Source organism: Falco rusticolus, chromosome 3 (assembly GCF_015220075.1).
Source record: "Falco rusticolus isolate bFalRus1 chromosome 3, bFalRus1.pri, whole genome shotgun sequence".
NCBI lineage: Eukaryota > Metazoa > Chordata > Aves > Falconiformes > Falconidae > Falco > Falco rusticolus.
This window is the reverse complement of record NC_051189.1, coordinates 24,273,802-24,299,184: the sequence shown is the minus strand read 5'-3', so window position 1 is coordinate 24,299,184 and position 25,383 is coordinate 24,273,802. Positions and strand designations below refer to the sequence as shown.

Genomic DNA, 25,383 nt, shown 5'->3' with positions numbered 1-25,383 from the left:
TCATGCTCCGCGTATTTGAGCTGTGAAACTTTGCGCCACGTGAACTGGAGGGGGGTTGTGTGTGTGTTTGCATGGATTATAAAAGAGGAGAAACTAACCTGCAGCCCTGAGTGCCACCTCCAGAGCCAGTTTAGGCTCCGCGCATTTTAATTCAGCTAAACCAGGCATCTCCGGGTGCCACGGAAAAGGCGACCACGCGTCTGCCCCGCTCACCGCGCTTTGCGAGCACACAGGCTACACGTGGCCCCAGAGCCGCGGAGCCTTTTCAATTCTCCGTCCCCGCCAGCTCCGGCTCTCCGAGGACCGGCACCCAGCGCGCTCCGTCCCCCTCCCGCCGCGCCGGCCTGCGAGGGGCAGGGGGGCCGGCCGCAGCCCGGGCGGGGCGGTGCTGGCGGGCGGTGCCTCGGGCGGGCCCCGCCGCCCCGGGCCGGCCCCGCCGCGGGACGCCCCCCGCCCGCCCCGCCAATGAGGGCCGCGGCCGTCACGGCGCCGCGTCACGCGGGCGGCCGCCAAGATGGCGAAGGTGTCGGAGATGTACGACGTAACTTGGGAAGGTAACGGCGCGGCCGCCGGCCCACCGACCCCCGGGAGCAGGGAGGGGGCGGCGCCCCCCATCCCCCCCGGCCGGAGCCCCGCTGCGCGCCGGGCCCGAGGGTGGGCGGGCGCCTGTGTCCCGGCCGCCGGTGCCGGGCAGTGGCGGTATCCAGCCGGGGCCGGGGGGCGGCGGTTCTGGCAGCTGCCGGGTCGTGCGGGGGCGGCCGCGCCGGAGGAACGGGCTCGGCGGGCTGTGCTCAGCCGCTCGGTGCCCGGGGACCGCCTGCTTGCGGCGCGCCGCCGCCCGGGGAGCAGAGTGGGCCCTGACGACCGTCCGGGTGCGGGGGTGCGCGGAGGGCGCCTGTGCGGGCCCCGGTGCGGGCCCAGGCGCTTCAGCCGCGGCCTCCGCTTGACGGGGCTGGGGCCCCGTGCCCCAGAGGACGGCGGCGGGGCGCCCTCACAGCCCTGCTCCTCGACACCCCCCGCCGCCCAGCACTAGTACGGCGCTCACGGGAAAACATGGCTCTCGGTTGGGTCAGCAGTTCGTGCCCCAGCTCACCTTCGGAGCGCCTGAAAACTGCCTGATACTTGGCTAAAACCCGATGATAAATGTGTGCGCAGGAACTCCTGGAAGCTCTGAAGCAATGTAAAAGTTTTTGGAAATCCTGCTGTCCAGATGTTCGTAGTGTTCACGTCTGTTTGATCATAATGATTATTTTCGTATAGCAATGTTTTCTGAGGTTTACCAGACGTCCTCAGTGGTTCTCTCGTGAGCAGTACGTGTTTTAAATGCGAGTTCATGCAGCACTCGACCCCATTACAGTCTCATTATCAGCAATAAATTAACGCTTCTGCATAATTGTGGCCATAAAGGGGGAAACCTTTAGATTGGTGGTCCCCTACGTTACAAACATTATACATTAGAGAAGGTAACGCAGAGAGAAGCTGTGTGATCTTTGGTTTTTTTGTTTAGGTACAGCTTATTTGTGAAGAAATAACTAAGGAATAGAGTAATTCCCCAAGCGTTAATTATTGAGTTTTGTGGTATGGTGATAAGGGGAGGACATTGCATGTGATGGATTGTAGCAGATGCCAGTAACTTGCCCGTCATAAATAATGCCTGTGCTGTCTCTCCTGCACCATTTTCTGTAGGACTGTGAAGCAAAACAAGGGAATTCGAGATACTGAGTTTTCAGCTCAACTTGCATTAATCTTAGGAAGTATTTTATCTGTTATTGAAGAAAATGGTGCTGTAACTGAGTGATTAATGATGAAGAAGAGGGCTTTTGTGCTATCGTGTCTGGTGGTTGGTTTGTAGGTAATTCTGCTCTGATACTTGGTTGTATCATCATGATGTCATTATACTAATTTAGCATTTTGGGTAAAGCTTGGTTGTGTGTTCCTTTATATCTCTTGTGAGAAGGTATAGCAGTTGTAAAGCTTGGCTTGGGTAGCAAGCAGGCTGGCCACTGTACAGAAGTATGGGGCATTACTGGTGTTATTGTTAGGCTTTCCCAGAATTTGCTGGAAAACAGCTTGTGTAAAGAACTTTTCCAGTTTTTATTTCGCTTGAACTTACATTGTTACAAAACCCAGAGATCTTGAGATTTCCCCCCCCCCCCCCCCATTGTTCTTTTGTTGGAAAGAGAAATGAGATTTTTCACAGGATAGGTGGTGTGCACTGTGTATGGGGTCTCTGGACATATAGCATGAAATTGTTTTGGCTGAGAGTATTGCAGAGTTGGTGTCTTTATCCTCTAATGTAAAAGCCAGGTACAGAATGCTCAAGCTCACTATTTTTAGACTTCGCTAATTCATTCTGAGTGTCCTACTTGTAGAAATAACCTCCATATTCATTTTCCAAGAGTTTTGATCAACAATTTGTGGCATTGTGCTTGGTGCACAGTTTTGCATGTGGGTATGTTGAACAAGAAATTCTTGTGGACCAGCTGGGGAGTTTTATCATATCAGATTCTCTGTTGGTATCTTACAGTCTATGTCCATTTGAAAGAATTGGAGTGTATGGAAAGATCTCGATTGATACAGGAGCTGTCTGCTGTAGAAGCATACATTTAAAAAAACCTTATATTTTTTCCTTTATTTTAAGGGATGCGAAGTCAAGTGAAAATGAATGGAGTCCTGCGACAGACCGTGCCGTGACTTTTCTTGGAGAAGAAGGCTTTTTGCTCTCTTCTCCATACGTACTTTTAACAGATCCGTGGTGCAATGAGACTTTTCATGGGTGAGGTGGTCCCAGCAGCATTGTGACCTAGTCCCTACCAAAGACCTTGAACACAGTTACAGGAATTTAATGTAGCTCAGGTTGAGTTTGTCTAAAATGCTTAATTTCTGTGAAAGCAGGTGTATGGTTGGTGTTTTTCTGGAAAATGGCCTTTATATACTTAGTCCTTTCAAAACAAGACAGTTTTTATTTACATATTGCTCAAAGATGGAAGCTGTGATTGGAGGTTAGGAAAAAAGAATAACAAGATGCAAAAGAAATACAGTTGGTGCTTTGCTTTGCTTTTCACTTGGGTTCTTTGTGACAAAGGTGGGAGTTTAACCATGATTAAATTTTATGTTAGGTGAATGGATTGCACAGGCGGTTAGGAAAGACTACAGAAAATAACTGTGTTTTCCACTGTTGGAGCTGTTGTCATTATTTCTCTTTCTTTTCTGTGCTGCTGTGTCTTGAGCTTTGAAGTATATTTTGGAATCAGTGGAGCAGGAAAACCTCTCATTAAACTTCAGGGTCTTAGAGGATCAAACATGACTTTGGGGTGCTGTGGTATTAAAAGAAGTGATTACATGTGGATATGCATCATATATTTTACAGCTTATTTATTTGAGATGAAGATGGTATATTGCTCTTTTTTTTTTTTTTTTTTGTCACTGTTGCTCATTATCCTGTAGCAAATGGTATTACATTTCCTGCTTCCTTCATATTTACAAGTGGAGTGACAGGGAGCCAAGAATTTCAGGTTTGGCAGGGAAGCTTGATGTGGTAGGTTAGCATGTCAGTTGTAACTGGTGATGTGAAGCCTCTTATAGGAGTCTCTTAAGCTGTATAGAACTTTATAGAGACCACTTGGAAAAATTTAATATGGTTTTAGTGATACATTAAAGGAGACTTTGGCCCATCAGTGGAAATATATATAGAAAAAAAATGACACCTGTATAACTTTATTTTAAGAGCAGGTTTTGGAGCACACAAATTACTTGTGTGTCCAGAATTAGTGTGGTTTGCAAACCAGCAGCAGTCATGATAGTCAGGAACTAATAAAATAATAATTGGCTTCCACAGAAAATTAATCTGACATATTGTCAGAATTGGACAAAATAAACCAGGTTTTCTTTTCTTTACCTTGCACAGAAGCATAGTAGTGTTAACATCTCAAATCCAGCTAAAATGGCTAGTGTTAAGATGGGCTTTCTGGAGATCTTTGAATGCTGTCATGGCAACTCTTGTTTCAGTCAGTAATTTTTCTTCACTGTCTATCAAAACCAAAAAAAGAAAGGAATGGTGTAGTCTCTAAACTAGGTTTCTTTTAATATAAATTGAAAAGAAGTGAAAAGGATGTTTTGGAAGATTTTTAATAGCTCATGGTAACTGTTGCTTAAGTTACTTATGTTTTCTGTATCATTAGATTAGTGTTAATATTTTCTGTATTAAAAATTGTGCTGCTTAAGTAGTGGCATGTTAAAGAGTTTTTGTTAACATGTTCATGTGAGACTTTTTTTCAAGGAATTCTTTGTAATTTTGGAAGGTACCATAAAATGCTTTATAAGACAACTACCTTTGTTTCATCAGATGCGTTAGATATCAAGGACCTGAAAACTACTATCCAACTAAACAATCGCAGTATAAGTAATTATAAGAGGATTACTTCATATCTGGTTGCTCAGGCCAAATTAATTGATGCCTTAACAGACACAAGAATAAAACACAGGTTATTTCCTTTGGCTTGCTGTAGACTGCTTGCGTGTTTTTTGGAAACAGCAAACACTGTGACAAGTGCGTCTGATCCTTTGAACTTGTAATGTTTTGATTTATATGTGCAAAGCTTGCTAATTTAAGAGAAACTACGACTAAAAAAAAATGTATCAGTGGCTTTGGACCAGCCTATATATGTGACAGGAGTAATTGTAATTCAAACTAGACATTTCTTTAACAATTCTTTTTTCTAAAATCCCTGATTGCTACTGCCGAACCTTGTATTACGTGCTTTATGTAGATTTTTCTCCAAGACTTAATTTATTTTTGGCTGACTCTTGATGGCTTTCTTAGTAAAAAATTAATTAAGTTTAATAACATTGTAAAAAGCCTAGTGTGATGTTTGCGGCAGTTTTTAGCATTCTCTTTCCTTTACCTTTTGCTTAAAATTCAGTACTTCTAAAACTAACGAGCCTCTCAATAGAGTCATGTTAATGAGAACATTTTTTTTTTTTAACCTTGTTTTTTGGTCATCAGCTGATATACTATTCTCTGTCCTGCATTTTTTTTCCATTGCTGTAGATGCTGTACTTGGGTGATGAATGGTAGATGTGTGTTCTGTTAAAACATAATTTAGATGTGATTCCATTTGGAATCACACTGGCATGGAGGCATTGATAATTTCCAAGTAAATGAGTGGGTAGAAATCAGACAGCTTATTTATTTTCATGCCTTTAGCTTGTCAGCTTTTGAGAATGTTTGTGTTCTTTCACATTCTTGCTGTCTGACTTTGAATTTCCAGGGACCATCATGTGTCTAGAACCATTTAACTTTACCCATGCATATGAAATGTAACCCTGTGGTGGTTTTGGTTGAATTTCAAAATACAAAACATAGCACAATAACAGTCTTATGAGCTATTTGAGATCACTTCAGGTAGATGGGAGAAAGTTCAGTACTTAGTTTTAAACTGTCAGTTATGTTAACTATGTGTTTTGAAGTGCAGGAAAAACTGACAGTGTTTAGATCTATTGTGGTGTTTGTTTTCCCAGCTGTTGTACAGTTTAAAAACAATATTGCCAACAGTTATCCTGGTACCTTCATATTAATAAAGCCATTATCTAGTAATGAAGAGTATTTTCCTTAAGTTTCCTCAGAATTTTTCTAGTGAATGGAACATCTACGTGTATATAAGTGTATGTATGTATATAAAATCACATTCTTAGCAATTTCCTGGTCCAGAGGATGGATAAAGTCTAGGCTAGGTAGTGCTCTCTAGCTGACTTCATGAGCGTGCTCGCTCTCTTGGAGATCAGATCCATAGTAAATGTACTCTTGAAACAAAAATCCTAATGCTAAGATGTCTTTTCTATCCCACCTAGACAAACAGCGATGATTTTTATATCTTTGGGCACTTCCCTAATGTAGAAAGCCTTCACTTCCATGTCTGCCTTTCTTGAGGCTCCTTGTTACAGGAGCCTGTAGATTATTTTTGGAGTGGACGTTCACAGCATTTTGCTTACACTGATAAATGTAAGCAGTGATTGAGTTGTTAGTTTTTCTAATACTTCAAGTGAAAAATTATTCACCTGGAGCAGAAGTGCAATTTTAACATTGTTTGTAAATTTAAGGATGAACCAGTCTGGGAGAAGTCTCTTGTAGCCTATTTTTCCTAACCGTGGTTAATGTCTGTTAAATGTTATTAATTATTTGCCAAGCAGGTATAAGGGGTTTTGTACTGCATATGTTACTAACCTGAGACTACGACCTTAGAAGTTGAATTACTTATATTAGAGCATGAGCATGGTTTGTGTGACGTGGATTCAGAGGTCTGGTACCCCCATCTGTTCTCTAGTAGTTTTCTGGTATTAGAAGAAGTCACTTTTTTAGATCTATTGCTCTCTAAACCCATTCGTCATATGTATATTTTCCAGAAATAACATTCAGATTACATTACTATATGGAAATCTCAATATTTTCATTTTATTTTTTCTCCCCTTTGCCCCCAGATATGCGTGATAAAATGAGGAAATGGAGGGAAGAAAACTACCGAAACAGTGAACAGATAGTGGATGTTGGAGAAGAGTTAATTAATGAATATGCATCTAAACTTGGAGATGACAGTAAGTGAACAACCATTATTTTAAAAACTCCAATTGTCTGATTATGTTTTCTCTTTTCAGCCTCTGTTTTGTACTTCTGTGTTGCCTTTCTGTGTCTGCTGATGTTGATGAAATATATATTACTTTCTTAGTCCAGTAGGCTGCCAGAATTCCTATATTTTCTTTCCCAAGTGTGAGCTGCAGTGAAAACAGATGGAAAAACTAGAACTGTTGGTTAGCTATATAAAAAAAGTTAGGTCATTATATTAAAACTTAGCACAAAACTGTTATCTAGCTGGCATTTGATTTTCTGTTTTCAACATGGTGGCAAAAATCGAAGTATCTTTTTATAACGGAGAAAGTTATTCCTTAATCAAGTCATAGATACTGCAAGAATTAATATTAAGGCAGTTTTTATTACAATGTTACATTTGTAATATTATTGTTGAGGGTAAGTCTAAGTTTCCACTATTCATGAAATTACTCTTTTCAGGGTTTTTTAACTACCTTATACTAACTTAAGTAGACAGAGGCTTGAATGTATGAAAAAGAATTGCTTAGGAACATGTCACGGTACAGCAGCACTCTTATTATAACCATAAATTAAAACAAAGTGCTATAAAGATTGTATAGATTTCTATATTAGCCTCACAGGCTTTTATTTTAATGCTGCTTCTTCTTTTTCCTTTTTTTATAATTTGGGTAATTTAATGTAGATATTCTTTAATACATTTCTCTTGTAGTTCTTTCATTTTATTAGCTGCTGTTGTGTAGTGGATTTTAGCAGCCACAGTAGTACATTGTATTTACTAATAAAAGTTACAGTATTCCATATGATTAACTTGGCTCAGTTAGTTAACTTGTTCACTTAGTTTAGTGAGTTAACTTTAATTTCAAATGCCTAACGTCTTACAATGTTCCAGGAATTAAAATTTACTTAGTAATTTCAGAGAAACTTTGGCTCTTTTTTTTATATATTTTTTTTTTTTTTGTCAGGTGAGGAATCTTTCAGTATTGGGTTTGGGGTTCTGCAGATAGGATTTGTTTTATATTGATGCTTTGCTCTGGTTCTGTCTTGCACCCTCCAAGCTGTAATTCTGTTCTAGAGCCCTTTCCATTGTTAAGGAGCTTGGCCACTACAAATGTTGTATTTTTTTGTATATAGATAGATGGATAATCTACTCAAAGTGTCATGTATTGAAGACACCTCTGTGCGTAGCAGTGAGTTGTGGAGTGTGTGTGTAGATTGAGTGCCTGAAGAAGATACTGCACTGTGAGGGGGTCTTGCACTGGAACAGTGAGGAACATGCTTGTTTTTAGACTGCATGGGTAGGCTTAATACACCCAGTTGCAAGAGAGTTGTCATAAGTGCTTTCTGCTTTAGGAGACCTTTGAGAACTAACCTTGATTTTACTTTCTTCTCACCATGTTGCTAGTAATTTGAGAACTGTATTTTAGTAAGAAGTTGTTGAGGAGCTTGATATTACTTTCAGATTTTACCAATGCTTTTCTGAAACACTGTTCTCTGTAATACAGGCTGAGTCATTCCTTTCTTGTCAGGGTTGAGTTTGTCCTTCTTTTTAAGACATATGTATTTTATTCTTTTATAAACTTGACATTGATGATTCATTAGATAAATTAGACGCAGTGTTCATGCGGTTCTTAGCAAATGCGTAAAATTATCTGGAATTTATTTACATCTTTGCATTTTGTTTAATATTTTTTTAAAAAAGTAGCATCAGAATGGCAACTGTATACAGTTTTAAAACAACTAAAAAAAAACCCAGAACAGCTATAGTAGGCTTTAGAAGGTAGCCACAGAAGGTGAAGGAGTTGTATATCATGGATGTTAGTCTTGTTGCTTTGTGTAGTTTCAGAAAATACCTGGATATTACAGTGGCTTATTTCAGAATGCATGTAGAAGGGAAAATAATGAATGCAATGGAGTAGATTATTTGGGTGTATCTGTAATTTACCTACTTGGTAGAAGACATCCAATGTAATTGCCTGGGGGGGGGGAATCATTACTAAGAGTTTTTAAAATAAAAATAACTCATTGACAATTCTGCCTAAGAGGGATACTATTATACACATCATAATTTAATGAAAAGTTGGGATTTTCTAATGGATAATCAGTAGTCCAAAGCTATAGGTTTGGACTTCAAAGTCGAGGAGTAAGACCTGTGGCTTGTTGTTTTTAAGCTTGAAGAAGAAATCTCTAGTACAGCTTAGAACAACACGTCTCCCTGGACTGGTTACTTGATTCTCTTACAAGTGTTCTTTTGCTTAATATCTGACATTAACCTGTGTTAGGGTTACAGTATCAAAGTAGAGGTTTGATCAAATGGGAAGAGCCACTTCATAGACTATGAAAGTATATTATTATTCTGTTTAGAATTACTTAAAAAGACATAATATATAATTTATATCATGGATATATGTTATCTGTATTTTGTCTGTATCTATGTATGTACTTTTACAATTATGGAAAAATTGTATACATTATATAATAAAGATAGAATATATGTCTTACAACTATTTCCAGTGAGGAAGAGGGGTTACAGGCAAATTTATGCCTGTTTTTTCTTCCTTTGTATAGTTAGCAAGAAGTAGTATTTTCTTAAAAAAATAGTGGAAATTCGTATCATAGAAATTATTTTAAAAAATCGGAGAACCTTTGTTATTTTTATTATATATCTTTATTTTTTAAGACATTTGGTTCTGTTTTAGTTCACTGACACACCTGATTGGATTTACATGAGTTCAAAACACTTAGTACTTCCAGTACTTGCATTACATGTTTCCCTCTAACATAACCGCTCTCTTCTGCAACTAGCGTAGCTGCACTGTTAAGTTTTTTTACAGACAAGAACTCAGTAGATAGCCTAGAACAGAAATAATGTAATCTGGCAATGATTTGGAGTTGTTCAACTCCAGGAAGAAGACTATGTTTGTAGGACTTTCAGCAGTGAAACAGTTAAGAGAGATGTGTTTCTTTCTAGCCGAAATGGCTGATCTCCAGGTCTGATCAGAGAGGAAGCCCTAATGGGGATCTGTTTAGAAGACTGCAGCTATAACGTTAGGAAAAGTAGAGAATTAGAGCTTTTTTGCCTTTCAAGATGTCAAAAGGTACTTTGTTACTAAAAGCAATAAAATCACTTAAATACGTTTTTAATTAATTCCAGCAGTTTCTTAAAATGTCCCCATTTCAGTAGTGATCCACAGGAGTAGGAGGGGAAGAATATGCAGACAGAATTAACGAATCTTCTTTACATTTAGGTGTTTCACATTATCTTTAAAAAAATCTGTTATCTGCATTTAATGCCTCTTTTGTGTCTAGTTTGGATAATATATGAACAAGTGATGATTGCTGCCCTGGACTGCAGTCGAGATGATTTGGCATTGGTAAGTTTTCAAGTTGACTTTTCCCTCAAACCTTAAGCTTTCTTTCTGAGTATCTCTTCCAGATAGTTCTTCAGTCAGTTACAGGATATTCTGAACTCCATAGCTTGGACTTGTAGAATATCTATCAAGAAGTACACTGCTGGGAATAAACCACCACCATCTACCTTCTATAATGTGTAACTTTTGTTTAGACAGATTGTGTCTCTTCCAACAGCCATGAAAATATTTACAGCTACTCTGGTATGGGCTAAATGTCAAGAATAATATTGAGGTTGCCATATTGTACAGACAGTGTTTGTTTATTGAAAACCTATCAAATTATATTGGTTTTTCGAATGTTTTGAGGTTAAAAAGTCCTGTCATGCATCTCATATGTCATGTTGGCTATCATCAAAGAAAGTCATTGACATATTTGAGCAAGGCTTCAAGATGAATAAGGAGCTGGACTGCATAATGTATGAGGAAAGGCTGAGAGATGTGAGTTTAAGTCTTGAGAAAGCCAAGAAGGGATTTTATTGCTGTCTTTGAATATGTAAAAATGGGAAGATGTAAAGAATCTGGACATGAATTTTTGTGGATGTCCAGCAAAAGTGCAAGAGACAAGTTGCAACAAAGGAAATTCTAATCAGGTATTAGGGAAAAGTTTTTAATGGTGGGGTTGATGAACACTTCAGGACAAATGGCACAGAGGGGTTGTGAAATCTGCTTTGGAGGTGCTCACAAGTGGATTAGGATATGGCCCAGCATTCACTTGGAAGCTGGCTCTGTTTTGAGTGGGGATTTGGAGCAGGTGACCTCCTAAGGTCCCTTGCAATCCATATTATACAGTGATTCTTGATAAAAATATTGTTAATGGGTATTTGGGTTTAGTCAACTTGTATGCAGATTTATTTGAATTAAATAATTTAGATAAGTAAGATTATTTGGAACTGGAACACCTGTTCACTAGTTTAAAAATAGAAAACTACTGAAACAAAGCAAAAAACCTAGCTAAGCTTAGCTAATCTTTAAAGGCAGCAACTGAAAAAGGCAAAAATGTGTATTGCTTGAATCTTTTCATCTCTCCTTCACAGAATGCTGAAAAAACCCCCATGGGCTCATGAGCGTATCTTGTGCCCTGAAAGCCAGCAAGCTTGAGATTATTCTTAGTAAAAAGAAAGTTATTTTCAGGAGTCCAGGTCTTTTCGTGGGGATTACTCTTCCAGTGCCTTGTTCTCTGTCAGATGGCAAAATACCTCATAAAGTCTTTGAGCTTCATGTGATGTCATTTGGGTGAAACTTAATGGTCTGTGATATACAAGGGGTCAGACCAGAGGATGTAGTTGGGAGAAGGGCAATTTGAAAGTAGGCAGAACTAGACAAGTTTATCTCACATCCCATATGTATATGGTAAAATAGAGTACACTGGAAACTACAGCACAACACTCTGAACTTGTTGTGAACCCACTGAACTTCCCTGTCTTTTGTTCCTCAGAAGAAGATACTGTTGTAATATAGCTGTCTGTTTAAATGAAAACAAATAGACTTACTGTTTAAATAAATATATTTCTCTGTTCTGATTTATATCAAAAACAGTTTTGGTCTTTATTTTCAGGGTCTTTTTAGGAGGACTTTCACAAAATTGGTGAGGGAGCCAGTGTTGAAAGATCAGTTGTGAAACAATTTGTTTTTACTAACCCTGGCAGGGATTTTAAATTTCAGTTTCTGTGCCCTCTAAGGAATATTGCTTGAAATGAGGGAGTGCAACATTTTATATGCAGCTCAGAAAGGAAGTTAAAAACTTCGGGGGAAACTTAGTTGTATTTTTATTTTTTTAAGTTTGATTGATTTATAATAAAGAAGTAGTTAATTCTAACAAGCCAACATTGTATGTGGCTTTTTGCTACAGCTGTAGTCCCAAAGCAGACAAACAGCTTTGGAACTTCTGTTTTTTAGCAGTGAGCTTTTGACAGCTGTGATGCATTTTGCTTAGGGGGATAGGTCTCATCTGCTCCAAATGAGGAGGCTGAGATGGTTTTCAGAGTAATTTATATGACTTTTGTTTTTTCTTTTTCTTTCCTCTTTTTATTACTGTTGTCATCTCAGTCCTGCACAAAATGACTACACATGATGCGTGCCCCTACTGCAATCAGCCAGTTCTTTCATGTGCATGTTTCAGTGCAATCACCTGCTGTTGGCAGGCACTTGCACTACCGGAGTTTCACATTCTGAAGCCCAGGTTTATATTTCTTTGCCTTATGTCAGACCTTTGCAGTTGAAAACTGATGTGATTAAATAAATCAGAAAGCAAATTAACTGCAAATTAAAGTTTCACAAATGAGATTTGCCATTTTAACTGCCGAGTTACTGAGAAAATCTCCAAAGTAGATTATTGACACAGTGCAGAACCAGTCCTCAGTAACATAAATGATTATGGGGATTGCAGGTTCAATTTAAGAACGGGACATTCAGTGCTGCTGAGTCCAGAATATTCTGAAGATATAGCTAGTGTAGTTTATCATGCACTTTTGTGTTTGAAAGTGTTACAGTGAGTTGTTCGTGACTGTCTCGCAGCTTTTCTAGTTACTTTGTGTCTGATGTCTTGATTTACAGGAGTTTACTTTGGCCTTGAGGCTGCTGTGTTTGGGTGAATAATGATTGTGTAGTCAGATTTAATGTGAACAATTGTGTTCTCGTAGTACTCCTGCATGTGAATAATACTTCATCAGCATTTTACATATTGTTGATGGCATTCTTCTAGATGTAAAAGTCCATCTGCAGATTGTGGAGTTTAGTAGTATTGCATATGTTATAATTTGTGACATTTCAAAATGGGAGAAAAGCAGTGCACATTTTTATACTGAAAATCACTGTCCTTCAGGATTCCCAGATCATTGGGCCACCGGGTGGATTTATTGTCTGCAAAACTTCTTGTTAAAATGTAGAAGGTTGGTGGGATTTTAAAAGCTGCAGTGAAACTACTCTTCTGGAGTTTGATGCAAGTTTTCCTGTCTCTTAAGAATGTTCACAGATTAGTTCAGATGTCATATAATGTGCTGCTAAGTACATGTAGGTTTTTTATGACAAATTTGTTGTCCAGAGCAGCAGCAGTTCTAACCTAGATGTCACTCAAAGTGCCAGTAAACTCTTTCTGTACTAATCCTGAGCCTTTCTGTGTGAAATTGCATTGTTAAGATTTTGGTTCATTGGAAGCCGAGATGATCATGTTGAAGGTAGTCTGTGCTTACTTGAGGCTAAGTGTGAGTTCTTTGATTACTGTTTCCTTTCTGTCTTCCTTCTCTATTTTTTTTGCATCTGAGAATATTTCTCTTTACTGTGCTCTAGCAACATGTTTATCCACAGCAACAGAGACAGAACCTACTAATTTTTACTGATTCTCTTCTGTACTTTTCCTTTGACCAGTGGGTATGATGAGATGGAACAATAGGCCTCTGCTTGAACCTTAGATCTGAAGAAGTAGTTTATAAGCTGAGTTGTATAAATAAAAACTTCAGACAGAACCCTCTTTTTCCAGGCTTTTAATGTGATTTAAACCACTGGTCTTTTTGAGAGCCTGGGGACTGTCCTGCATCTCACTGTAATGAGTCAGCTACAAACTTTACAATGCTATCTAGCCGCATTCATGATATGGTTAGAGTTAGTTTGCTCTGGGGAAGTTGTGACTCAGTCCCTCTAACAAACATCCTTTTTCACTAATCCAGAGAAATCTGCCTGTGATGAATTCCTTTTATCCAGCCCAGGTGTCTCATTGATTTCAAAAGTTAAAAGCCATGCCTCTTCTGCCAGCAGACTCAGCCCAAACCAGTGACAAACATTTTCTTTGGATTTCAAAGTTTTATTTTAAAAATAAACACAGAGCATAGTATTAGCATAGTTTGGTCCATTGTTAGATATCCATTTATGAAAGAAGTATCATGTAAGCCCTTACCGTCTTTATTTTGGTTTTTTACTGTCTTGTGTTATTATGAGGCAACTGAATAGACTTCAAGTTTTTATAGTATCAGAACTGTTTTAGGAGGTTCAATTTTCTAGATAAATATTTCCCATAAGGCCTGACAATCTAATGACCTGCATGGAAGTTATTGCTTAGAATTAGTCTTGTAACAGATAAAGTTTCAGTTTCTGAGCTTGTCTTTGTCAGTACATTTCATTGCATATTTCAAAAATTGGTATTCGCTTTCACTCAGAAGTGCCATTTCAGGTTGTTGAATTATCAGCCAAGGAGGTGGTTTTTTTTGTTACATCTTCTGTGTAGATAATTATATTCAAAATACTATTTTTGGTTTTATTTGTATAGTTTTGTCTTCAGGAACTAAGGCGGCAGTTTCCTGGGAGCCACAGAGTTAAACGATTGACTGGAATGCGATTTGAAGCTATGGAAAGGTAAAACCTGAATTAAAAAAAAATTAGTTTCTGTCAGGAAAGGTGTTTTCTATTTCTTAAAAAGGCATTCAGGCACTACAAAAACGTGGCAAAGCAATGCTGGCTGGTTTCTTTATAGAAAATAATGGTGTGCATGATCATATTACAATGTTTAGACACCTTTTTATTGCATTTTTGCATGTATTTTGCAGCGTTACATTTTTTGCAGTCTTCCCATCGGACTTTGTAGATTAGAAATATCTCTTACTTGACAGTATAAGTCACTGTACAGTAAAAGCACCAGGCACTTTTCTGGCAAAGTCTGAGAGATACAAGTTTCATCTTACAGAGCTAAAGCAGCATGTGAAAATCAGTGCCAGCATTTTTTTGTCTTCATTGTTCTCCTATGCTCCTAATTACTGCAGGATGTAGCTCTTTTTCCTTGTTTTCTGAGTGTGGATAAATCCAGTAGAACTTAAGAAGGATTAAATCTATAGCGTTTGTTATAGAAACAGCTCAAAAAATGTATAGAATAGAATGGCAGAATTTAAAACTCAGACTGATCTTTTTGAAATATCCTGTAGAAGCATTACAACATACTAAGTTTAACAGGAATTATTAAAGTAATGAACAGCTTAAAACTTTACAGCTTTACAAGATTGATGACCTCAGGGCTTGACACTGGCCTTTATTGCCTGCCTTTCTCCTTGCGTACATCTTTGATATCAACATTCTGTTCTAAAGCACTTTTCTTGGGTGTTGAGAAGGACTTCCAGTGCCTTTGAATGCTAGGAAGTCTGTTCCTTGCTACATTTTGCATGCAGTATTAGTGGGATTTGGCGCCTCTGGGCCATCTTGATAAGAAGGAATTAGAATTTAGAAGTAAACTCTATATGTTTGGGGTTTTTTTAATATATTTATTTAGGAGATGTTCTTCATGCACTACATTCTTGCAAAATTAACTGTAAAGATGTGATTTGTTATGAGCCACTGATGAGCTTGGATCAAAAAGAGTGGATAACTGGACTCCACAACCACAGGAGTAGTCATACTATCCATATTTCACACTCACTTTGTATCAAATAAACATTCATGAGGAATTTCCATTGAACATAGCTCTCTTTGTGTCTTCATTGGATATAGGGTAGGAAGACAGTGAGAGAATGGCAGCAGATTTTCCACCATCCCAAAACCTGTTCAGACAGGCAGTTTCCTGATCAGATGATAAGTCTGTTCAGGCTTTTGTGAGTACGTGGAAGATGTTTGTGCAGTAGTCATCTTCCACAAAGATCTGTTCCCATGCAATAACATGTGTTGTTCCAGCTATGCAGTGCTATTGCACCATAGTTTTCTGAAGATGCTCATAAAAATTCTTGACAAAATGTCCCAGTTGAGATCCTTGAGATTGGAATATCAGGGGAGCAGAAGCATTAATGAAAGCTAAGGTTTCATCTTCATAGATTTTCTTCAGAAGTCAGAGAAGAAAGAGGCTTCAGCTCTGGGTGCTCTTGAACCTGTTTGCAGATGCTGTAAGCCATGCCCTGAAGAACCCTGTCTCTCTCCACTGATAGTAAATGAAGCCTGCAGAGACTTAGGCTGGATTTTCAACTTCAGAAGTGAGCTTCTTTTTAAATTTAAGTGACTTCTAGGATCTAGGAAGGATCCTGTCATCTCCAGCAGGAAGAGGAAACAGCGAAGAACATCCCAGTAGACGTTTGCTAATCATAAGAACAGTATTCTGGAACTTCACACTGTAAAGCTGGGATTATGGCCATCATGTTCAGTATTAAAAAATACATTTGATGTAGTAGCAACTAATAGGGAACATGAAACCAGCATTTTACAGCACGTCTGCTCAAGTCTGTAGCAGTCACCTACTCCTGCTTTTGTGCTTCCTTTCACGTTTGTTCTCTTACCTTATGGTAACTGAACTGGACAGCTGAGCAGTTGTCAGCAGTGCTTAGGGAGCAGTGAGAGTACATAAATAGGTGTCCAAGGTAAGAAGGGGATGTGTAGCATCAAAATCAATCATCAGTACCTCTGAAAAACCAATTGTTGAAATATACATGAAGACACAAAGTGTGCCCTAGTTATGTGGTGCTAGCACAACAGCTGTGTAGTCAGTCAGATGTGTTTTGGATTGAATTATTTCGTATGTCCAGTTTGGGTCATGTACACAGCTGGTTGAACACACAGATCTGTTTCCCAGAAGATTTAAAGTGTTTATAGTGGACAGAGTAAACAGTTATGAGCATGCTTTAAATAGCTGAATTAATAAAACCTATACAGTGATGGTGGAAAACATTTTCTTTCAAGATTTGTGGTATAGTCTAGGGGTGGGCTTTTGTGTGAATCCTCCCATTTTACTGCATTTTACTGTATGGGGCTGCTTATACTTTATAAAATCATAACAGAAGAAACTTACATAAAGTTTTAAATTACAGCAGTGAAGCAAAAAGACATTAGTTTGGATGGCCTTTCAAATTTTAAGGTTTCTTTTTCTTGGGAGGGGTGAAAGGGAGCGTTAGGATGTGATGATTTTACCTATTTGGTATAGAAAAAGAAAGAACAGACAGGAGAATATGAAACTGGGTGTAAAATACCTAAGTTGTTGCTGAAACAGTATTCCATGAAGCAGTTATGTATTTTTATAACTAGTGACATAAAATACTGCAGTTCATACAAAATTCTCGAGTGTTACGTATGAATATAGTTTGCTTAAATATATTCAGTATAGATAGTACAGGGGATTTATTAACTCTTGCAAGGACAGTCAAAATGTCAGGAGTTCTGTCTTAGCAGAAATAAATGCAAATGATTTCTTTGAACAGGTATGATGATGCTATCCAGTTATATGATAGAATTTTACAAGAAGATTCAACTAACACAGTAAGTTTAAAATATTTTTCTGAACTGCAGTGGTTTGTTGTTTGAAGTTGTGATTATGTTTTGTGGGTTTCAGTGTGGAAAAATATGTCTGTATTACTGTATTTCCTTTAGTTTCCTAGTATAATAACCTGTGTTACCTTAATTAGAACAAATGAGATTAGTTTCATGATGAGAAGGTGTAATATATATAATACCTGCTTAAACATTGAATTTAGAAGACAGGATTATAACTAGAAACCTTTCCAGCAGTCTTGGTAGAGTTTAGTTTGAGCCTTTCAGCTTTTACATTTTTCCCTGAATATTCGCTATTTAAAGGACCAGTACAGCCTGCCATGTGTCTTCTCTCTTCCTAATGCTTAATCTTAAAGATTAAGTATGAAAACAGTCAGGTGGTGCTTGAATAGCAGTTATTTTTATGTATTGTCTGGGTGACTTTACTAGCTTTCGAATCAAAATGCTATAAAACTTGCCAATTGTATAAAACAAAATCTGAGACAGACTGTACTTTTCATTTAAGCTTTTTTTGAATACTGGTTGTATAAGCTGCCTTGAGATATTAGATGCCAAAATCAGTGTCTAGGGAAACTTGTAGCAATATATTTTCATGCATTATTTTCCACAAGGATAAAACTAGAAATACGAAGTCAAATTTTTCTGTTGCATGTTGCAAAGTCATTATTAATCATTGGCTGAGCGTATATGTTTGTCTGTATTACTTGATTTCGAGGAACTGGTTCTCTTTGTTGGGCAAACTTCTATTGGGGATGTTCTAGCAGTCTTGTGTAAACCTTCCTTGGTGTGTTTTGAACCTCTGCCTTTCTTCAGTCAGCTTATTTGATGTGGTCTGTTATTCAGGAGGGGAAAACCCACAGAAACACATATAAATGGGCTTCACTAGGTTATGCCAGAGATGGATATAGAAGAAGTGCCATCACTTAAACTAGGTAAACCATTTAAAAAAACCCCACAAAACACATTAAAAAAAAAAAACTTTAAAAAGCAACAACTAAACCCCACCCAAACACACCAAATCAGAAAATTATTTTCAAAGCAACACATCTGAAAATGTTAATACCAAGTTAAGCACTTGGGACAACAGTGGTAGATTAAACTCTGTGTCTTTTAGCAGTGGTAGAACTCATATTTTTTGTGCAAGGATAAAAAGAACTATTTCAATTCTTCAGTCTTTTATTTTTTGCCCTCCCTAGAGCAGTAATACTTAAACTATGTTTTGTGAGACAAGTGTAGGTCATCTGAAGTTGTTCTTTGAAAGTCCATAGTGGTTTTGAGTAGAAGTTTGAGTACAAGGTGCATAGCTGCCTGCGATAAATGGTGGATTTTATCAGTGTATGGCCCAAAGAGTTTCAGAGACACTATCTCTTCAGAGTCATGTTAAGACAAGATGGAACCCATTTGCTGTGAATCCCCAAGAACAGGTCACCTAGGTGCACATTTTACGATGCTTTGCTGAAGCCAGTGGAAAACAAAGCACTGTATTACAATGACTTCTGTAGACCACAGATCTTTGGAGTGTGCATTTTTGGCAATTTGACTGTTCAGCTGTCTCAACATGGCTAACGTCATCTGAGTGGTTTGTGGATGGTTTTATAAAACAAAATTATATATTTAAATAATATGCATGACTGTTACCTAATTTGGATCACCGCCTTAAGAAAATCATAAAGATCTATGACATGATAAAGTTTAGAAGCATAAGATGTAAATATTAGAACAGCTGCATGATCCATTTGATTTCTTAAGATCTGAGAGTAGAAGTGGTGTGTGTAAAATGCAAAGCAAAGGTTCCTTGCTCTGTTACGGTAGAATAGGTTGGTTAAGCCTTGCATGTGAAGAGTGAAAGTTAAATTGAAAGTTTTGATAAATTGTTGTGTACAGATTTCTTTGTGTCTTTTACCTGTTGATTATGCCATGCACACATGTGGCTGCTGTAGGAGAATAAATATTTTAAGATTTTAAAAAAGAAACTGTTGCTGAGTTTGTCCTGGCACTCCTTACCTTGTAGCAATTTCTTCTGGTCTGCTGACACGGAGTTGTTTTTATACATTAAACATTTTGGCAAGTGCTGTAAGTGATACATGGACATTTTTTCACACGAATCATGTAAAAATCATACTTTGCATCAACTGACAGTTTCAAATAGAAGCATGGAAAAAGTTTTTTCAAAAAAACATTTATTTTAGACACCTAGCAGACTTTTCCATCCTGAAAAGTGAACTTTGAACTCAGATTATGTAATGGACACTTACACTTTCAGATGAGGTTTTGTTACATACAAAATGCTGAAATTAAGATAACAGTAATTATTTTATTTCCTTTCTTAGGAGAGAATTCAAAGTAGTCTTTGTTTTTTTTTTTTAAAAAAATGACCATTTCTCAGTGTTTTATCTTAGTCTGAGCTTGCTTGCTGAAAAAGGCGACTCATTTGACAATGGAACAATGTTAATACTGTCACTTGAGAGAATGTGTTTCATTTTTCAGAGCATGTAGGCATTGAGTAAGAGCCTGTTCCTTCTCTAAAGATTTTAACAGTAATGAATGAGATGTGACTCCTGTGAAAAGTACAACTTGTGTGCATTTTATATAGGGTAAGAATGGGAACCTTTTCCTTTCTCATCCATTTTGGTTGAAATGAAGGCTTATTAAGGCTGTAGAACATTTTCCATTTTAGAGTCTTTTTTATTAATTAAAATTTAATGTATTCATTTGAAAATCTTTATACTGATGCTGAGCAGTGGCTGCATTGTTTATAGATCTTTAGATAAAGTGCTTAGTTGGTTTCTCAGGACAGAGTAAGAGGGGCATTGGTTTTTTAGCAGGGTTGGTAGAAAGGACTTTTTGGGGGTTTTTTTGCTGTTGTTAATGTATTTCATTGAGAAATCCTGACCTGCTTTGGAGGAAAGCCTTTTAATTAGAGCTAAATATTTTTGTCAGTGAGACCCTTCTCAAGGTGGCCTGTTCCAGAGTGCAGAGAAATTGATGATGAGAAAGGATATAGAGTTCATGTGTACAAGACTGAGATTGGTGTCTAACCCACTCCACTGTCACCCTAGTGCATCTCCAGTTTCTCCTGATTCTTCAGCTCGGCCATCAAGAAGATTGCAGAGCACTTGGCCAGCGTCAGGAGAAAGTGAGATAAAGCACAAAGTTCTGCCTTAATTCTAATCCACAGAAAATATGATGTCTTTATAGGGATAATTCTGCTGTTTTTCTTGCTGCTTTTTCAACTAAGCTTTTAATACAACAAGACACCGTATGTGCTTACTTAGCTTAGGCGATGTGGATAATCTTATTAACTTCATGGGTCTAGTAATATGATTGTGTGAACAAAGTATTAAAAATTAGAATTTTCAGAACAAGATAATGTGCTTGGTGAAGCTGTTGTCTTTCAGGCTTTCATAAAATACTTCACTAACTCTTGTTTATGGGGGTGGGCAGGAACAAGTTTCTTCATATGGTAGCATGAGGTTACACTTTTCTGTACTATTTTGATACTCTTTCTAGCCAAGGTGGACATGTTTCAGACAGGCACAGGAGGTTGTTGAGATGCAGATACTAGAAAGGTTCAGAGCAAAATCTTAGTACTTAGTGTCATGTAAACAGGCAGCAATTCTATATTACGAATATCTGAGTTCATTCTTCCTAGTATCTCGTTCTGCCATTGTGCATTACTACCATCTTGACTGTATAGGTAATTTTTTCGCCCAGTTTCTTGTCTCTGCTAAATAAGATGAGAATAATGAGCACCAGGACTGAGCATTTATTTGTCGTATGAACAGTGATAATTCTTTGAAACTCCCGCAGTAGCTGTGAATTCATTTTGAACAGAGACCTCCTGTGAAGTTCTTACAGCTTTTTACATTTACCTACAGGCTGCTTTAAGTTGCAGAAAGGAAAATTGCTCATCAAATGAAGTATCTACTAATAGAGGTAACTTTCTGAGGTGGCGTGTATGTTTCACTAGATATATTGCTAGCACTGCCAGGAAAGATACAGCTAGTCCTCAATTTAAATATGTATAGTGGTAGTTTTAAAGGGAATCAAAAAAGGTAGTTTGGCATTGTATCCGTTGCAGGATGGAGTTGGTGAAATGTGTGAAGAGCTGCAGCTGTTGCTGCAGGTAGTCCCCAGGGGGACTGATGGTTCAACTGGAAATGCGCTACATGGATCCTAAAGGAATCTTCTTCTTTTGACAGAGCATATTTTACCTTTGCAAGGGTTTTCTTGTTTCTTGTTCAGTCATGATTGGTGGAGAGAGAACAGAGTGCATTCCAGTACTTTTCCTGTTTTACTTCTGTAAGCGTAGCACTTTTAAATGTTGCTGGAGATTTTGTCCCTTGAAATTAAGTATTTGAGAACATAAGAACAGCTGTTCTGAAGTTGTGCCCCAAGTCCTGTTTCTGACAGCGACCAATAGCAGATGCCAGGAGAGGTGTGTAAGAACAGGGCAATCACAGGTTGCTCTGGTCTGTTCTGCCAGTTTCTCTTCATCTTAATGTTACAGTTTTGCTGTGTCAGAAGTGGTAACTGTTTCTAATAGTTCTCATGAAATGTCTATGTTGATTTATTATTTTTTAACTGTTTTTTGAATTTCTGTAAGTTTGGTGTGCATGTGTCTACATCATTCAGAAATTATGAAAAAATCATTATGGAATTTCATAATTTCTAAATGGATTGGGCACAAATCTACACACACACCCCCCTTCAATCTGACAATTGTGTTTGACACTCTTAATGCGTCTTGTTACGGTCGATGGTTCTTTTTCTGTTCACTTTATTCATGCTCATGATTTTAGGGATCTTTCACATTTTTCTTCCTTCTAAGCTGAGAAGTCCCCATCTGTTCAGAAATTCTTGTTGCCATACTGTGCCCTGAAACCCTGGTGAAAGTGTCCTTTCTGTTTGTTTGGGGTTTTTTCTGTATTTGGGTGAGGAAGGAGAGGACAGAACTGCAGTCAGTATTAAAAATGAAGGAGCATTATGGAGTTACACAATGGCAAAGTGATACCACTGATGTGTTTGCTTCTGTATTCTTTTCTGATACTGGAATGATCACAGTTGTTTTTTATTTTTAAAGACCTCTTCTGAACATTGAACTGACGTTCTGTAGAACTGTGTATTGCAACTCTAGCGCCTCCTTCCTAACTGGGCAAATTCGGACAGCTTATATGTGTACTTTCAAGTAGTATTGTTTTACCCTACATGCAACCCTTTTTCTAATTTAAATTTCAGGGGCTGTTTTATTGTGCTGACATACACTGTTGTGAATGCTGTTCTTTGCCGTTGGCTTTTATTCTTTATACTTGTGTAACTCATCATCAGTTAACTTTAGCACATCGCTGTTCATTCCCTTGTTAGATTATTTGTGAAGATGCTGTGCAGTAGTTTTTAGCACAGGCAACTGGGATTCTCAGTGCAGAGAAGTCACTGGTGGACAAGAATTCTTTTCTCCTCTATTTCATAACTTTTGACAAATCTGTTTATCCATGTGATGACCTTCCCCTCTTGTGCTGTGGTGGCTTAGTTTCCTTCAGAGATTTCGGCTTCAGAGTGAAAGATCTTGTTGAAGTTATTTTTGAAGTCACTTTTGAAGTTGACTTTTATATGGATCTTTATTAATCCACACTCTTAGTAACTCCTTTGGAGAACTCCAGTGGAACAGAAGCCTAACTTTCCTCTGCGTGAGCTGTTCTTACTCTTCTTTGGTGTATAACATTTTTCATGTTTTCCAATGCCAGGCTTTAGCTTTTATAGCTTCTACCAATTTGCTGTGTGCTGGTGTTCGACTTTATGGGCTGTTGTTTATTGGATTCCCCCTAGAATCCTGTAAAGTTACATTCACCATTGCTACTTATGTTTTGACATGTTCAACTCAGCAGCTCTGTGCCTGCATAGATTAATTCGCAAGATTTGGCCCGATTTAACTGTCTTCCATGCCTAACTCTGAAAAAAACTTACATCTGGTAAGAATACATTCATTACTGTGGTTGTATTCAGATTATGTGCTATTTTTTGATGTCTATAATATCTTCCCTTTGTTGTTGTTGTAGATGTTTACACTTGTTTTGATTTGCATATTGCGATTCGAAGGAAATTATTCTAATGTATCAAACTTAGACCAAATTCATATTTTCTGAAGTGTTAAATCCTTGATAAAGACAAATTTTAAAAATTGGAGGAATTTTAAGATGCAAAATGTGATTTAACACTGCAACAGTTATACAGATAGGAAATCGTTCCTTTCTTAGAGGTGTCAGTCCCTGAAATTTTTCCTACTAATGCGTTCTTTGCAACCATTAAATTTACAACAATCTGAAGACTCTGTCTTGATATGTTTTACTAATAAAATGCAGAAGTTGATAAATGTTCAACTCCTCACTTCACTTTGAGTCTGCTTAATGCTAATTAAAAAGAATCATGACAAATGGAGGATTAGTTCTTGTGCCAGATTGGGGATTATTAGTCTTTATAAAGAAATAGATTAGGAAGGTTCACTGTTTAATAAGTATGTGACATACTGAAGTACCTTAGTCCATATGATACTGATTATGGTATAAATGTTTCTTTAACATAGCATATATCTTTCAATTAAGAATGCTGGTTTTACAGAATCAGCCAATAACCATTCTAGCGTTTTGTATTAAATGCTGGAAAATTGATAGGAGGAACTCCATGTCATAAGTTCTGCATGGTCAAACACTGCAGATCTTATTGCAGCGCTGAGAGTTTTGTCTTTTGCTTTTGATTTAAGGTGGAAGGAGAAATGAGGTTGAGTTCATTTTTGTATCAGGCTTGCTCTTAAAAATCTTACTGTTGTGATGAAAAGAACTGAGAAGTTTAAACATTATTTTTTTTACCTTTATGAACATAATTGCTATAACTATTTTAGTATGCTTTGTAGATTTAAAAATTATCTCAGATCTTGTAGTTAAAAGAAGTTTTTCGTTAATATTCTTAGTGGACTTGAAATTAATGATTGAACAGATTTGCACTCTGCATTTTGCAGTTTTTCAGTGTCTTGCAGTAGGTCCCCTAAAAGTTAGCTTATATTTTGAAATGTGAGATTTTCATCCAAAAAAGGCCTGAAACATAATAAAACAGATAAAATTGCCTGCTTTTCTTGTATCAGCTGATACTAAAGCAGGTAATAAATCAGATATATGAAATAAATGCTAGGTAAAGTTTCTGTAGAGTTGGTGAGAGTCTGGCTTTCCTTATCAAAAACCTACTTTTTTTGACTCATGAAGTGGTTACTAGTGTTGGCAGTGTTCTGCACAGTAAAGCATTTAGTTTAATTTGATGGAGATAAGTAAAATGTGATGCTATGCATGTAAATTGTCATTAGTTATACTGCTTTCCTCAGGACACTCAGTAAGTATGCTGAGTGTGAGCCCCAGCTCACTGAGGAGGAAGCTGGTACACAGGGAGCTAGATGGGGGCTCAGGGACAATACAAATCAAAATAAGAACTAGAAGTTTACAGCAGACAAAATGGCCCATGCCTTGTTTTCAGTGCAGGCCTTTTCATATATGTTGTTCTTAGAGTCAGATTCTATTTTTAAAAAATACTGATAGTCTTTATGATTAAAAAAAAACCAACACCCTAGGAAGTGAAATGGGAGAGTAGCCTGTGAATACAGATAAAAGCAATAGCAGTTTGCTTTTCTGTCTATTTTTTAGCCTGTCTTATCACTCCTTGGAATCATAGGTCTGAATACTTCAGTTCTAGTGAACACCTATGTGTACGCCTCTTGGCAATGTGGTCAGAATATTTGTGTTATAATTTTATTTATATGATGGAAAAATAATAATAGCTTTAAAAAACCCTACACCCTCACCGACTTCTTCGCAGCTTAAAGAAACTTAAAAAAATTCTGTGCTGCTATACGTTTTGTTTGTCCTCTGAATGCCAGCACTGCTTTGAGTGGCTGAGCCTCCTTTTTGTACTAAGAGTTCTTTGTAAATAAACTTATCCTAGCATTTTTTAAGGTTTATTTGAGGGTGAAGAGAGTGCAGATTTCAAGCCCAGATGCTGCTTTACTTTTGGTGATAAAGAAGGTGGATAAAAAAGGAAGTTTTAAATACTCTTTTTCCTCAACTAAGAAACAAGTGTAATTTCGAAGACATGGGATTTGGTGCA

General features: G+C 37.7%; 1 protein-coding gene across 3 annotated transcripts in view; it reads left to right on the top strand.

Annotated features, from left to right (window-relative positions):
• Nucleotides 1-444: 444 nt before the first annotated feature.
• The window catches only part of EMC2 (ER membrane protein complex subunit 2), a 40,878-nt gene continuing 15,939 nt past the window's right edge, over nucleotides 445-25,383 (top strand). For 2 of the 3 annotated variants that reach the window (XM_037379229.1, XM_037379227.1), the window contains exons 1-5: nucleotides 445-554; nucleotides 6,478-6,591; nucleotides 9,911-9,975; nucleotides 14,273-14,358; nucleotides 17,169-17,226. In XM_037379229.1, coding sequence (XP_037235126.1) covers nucleotides 515-554; nucleotides 6,478-6,591; nucleotides 9,911-9,975; nucleotides 14,273-14,358; nucleotides 17,169-17,226 — 363 coding nt within the window. In that variant the 5' untranslated portion in view covers nucleotides 445-514. Of the gene's footprint in view, nucleotides 555-1,128; nucleotides 1,181-6,477; nucleotides 6,592-9,910; nucleotides 9,976-14,272; nucleotides 14,359-17,168; nucleotides 17,227-25,383 lie in introns of those variants that run through there. The other variant, XM_037379228.1, reaches the window with a different exon arrangement.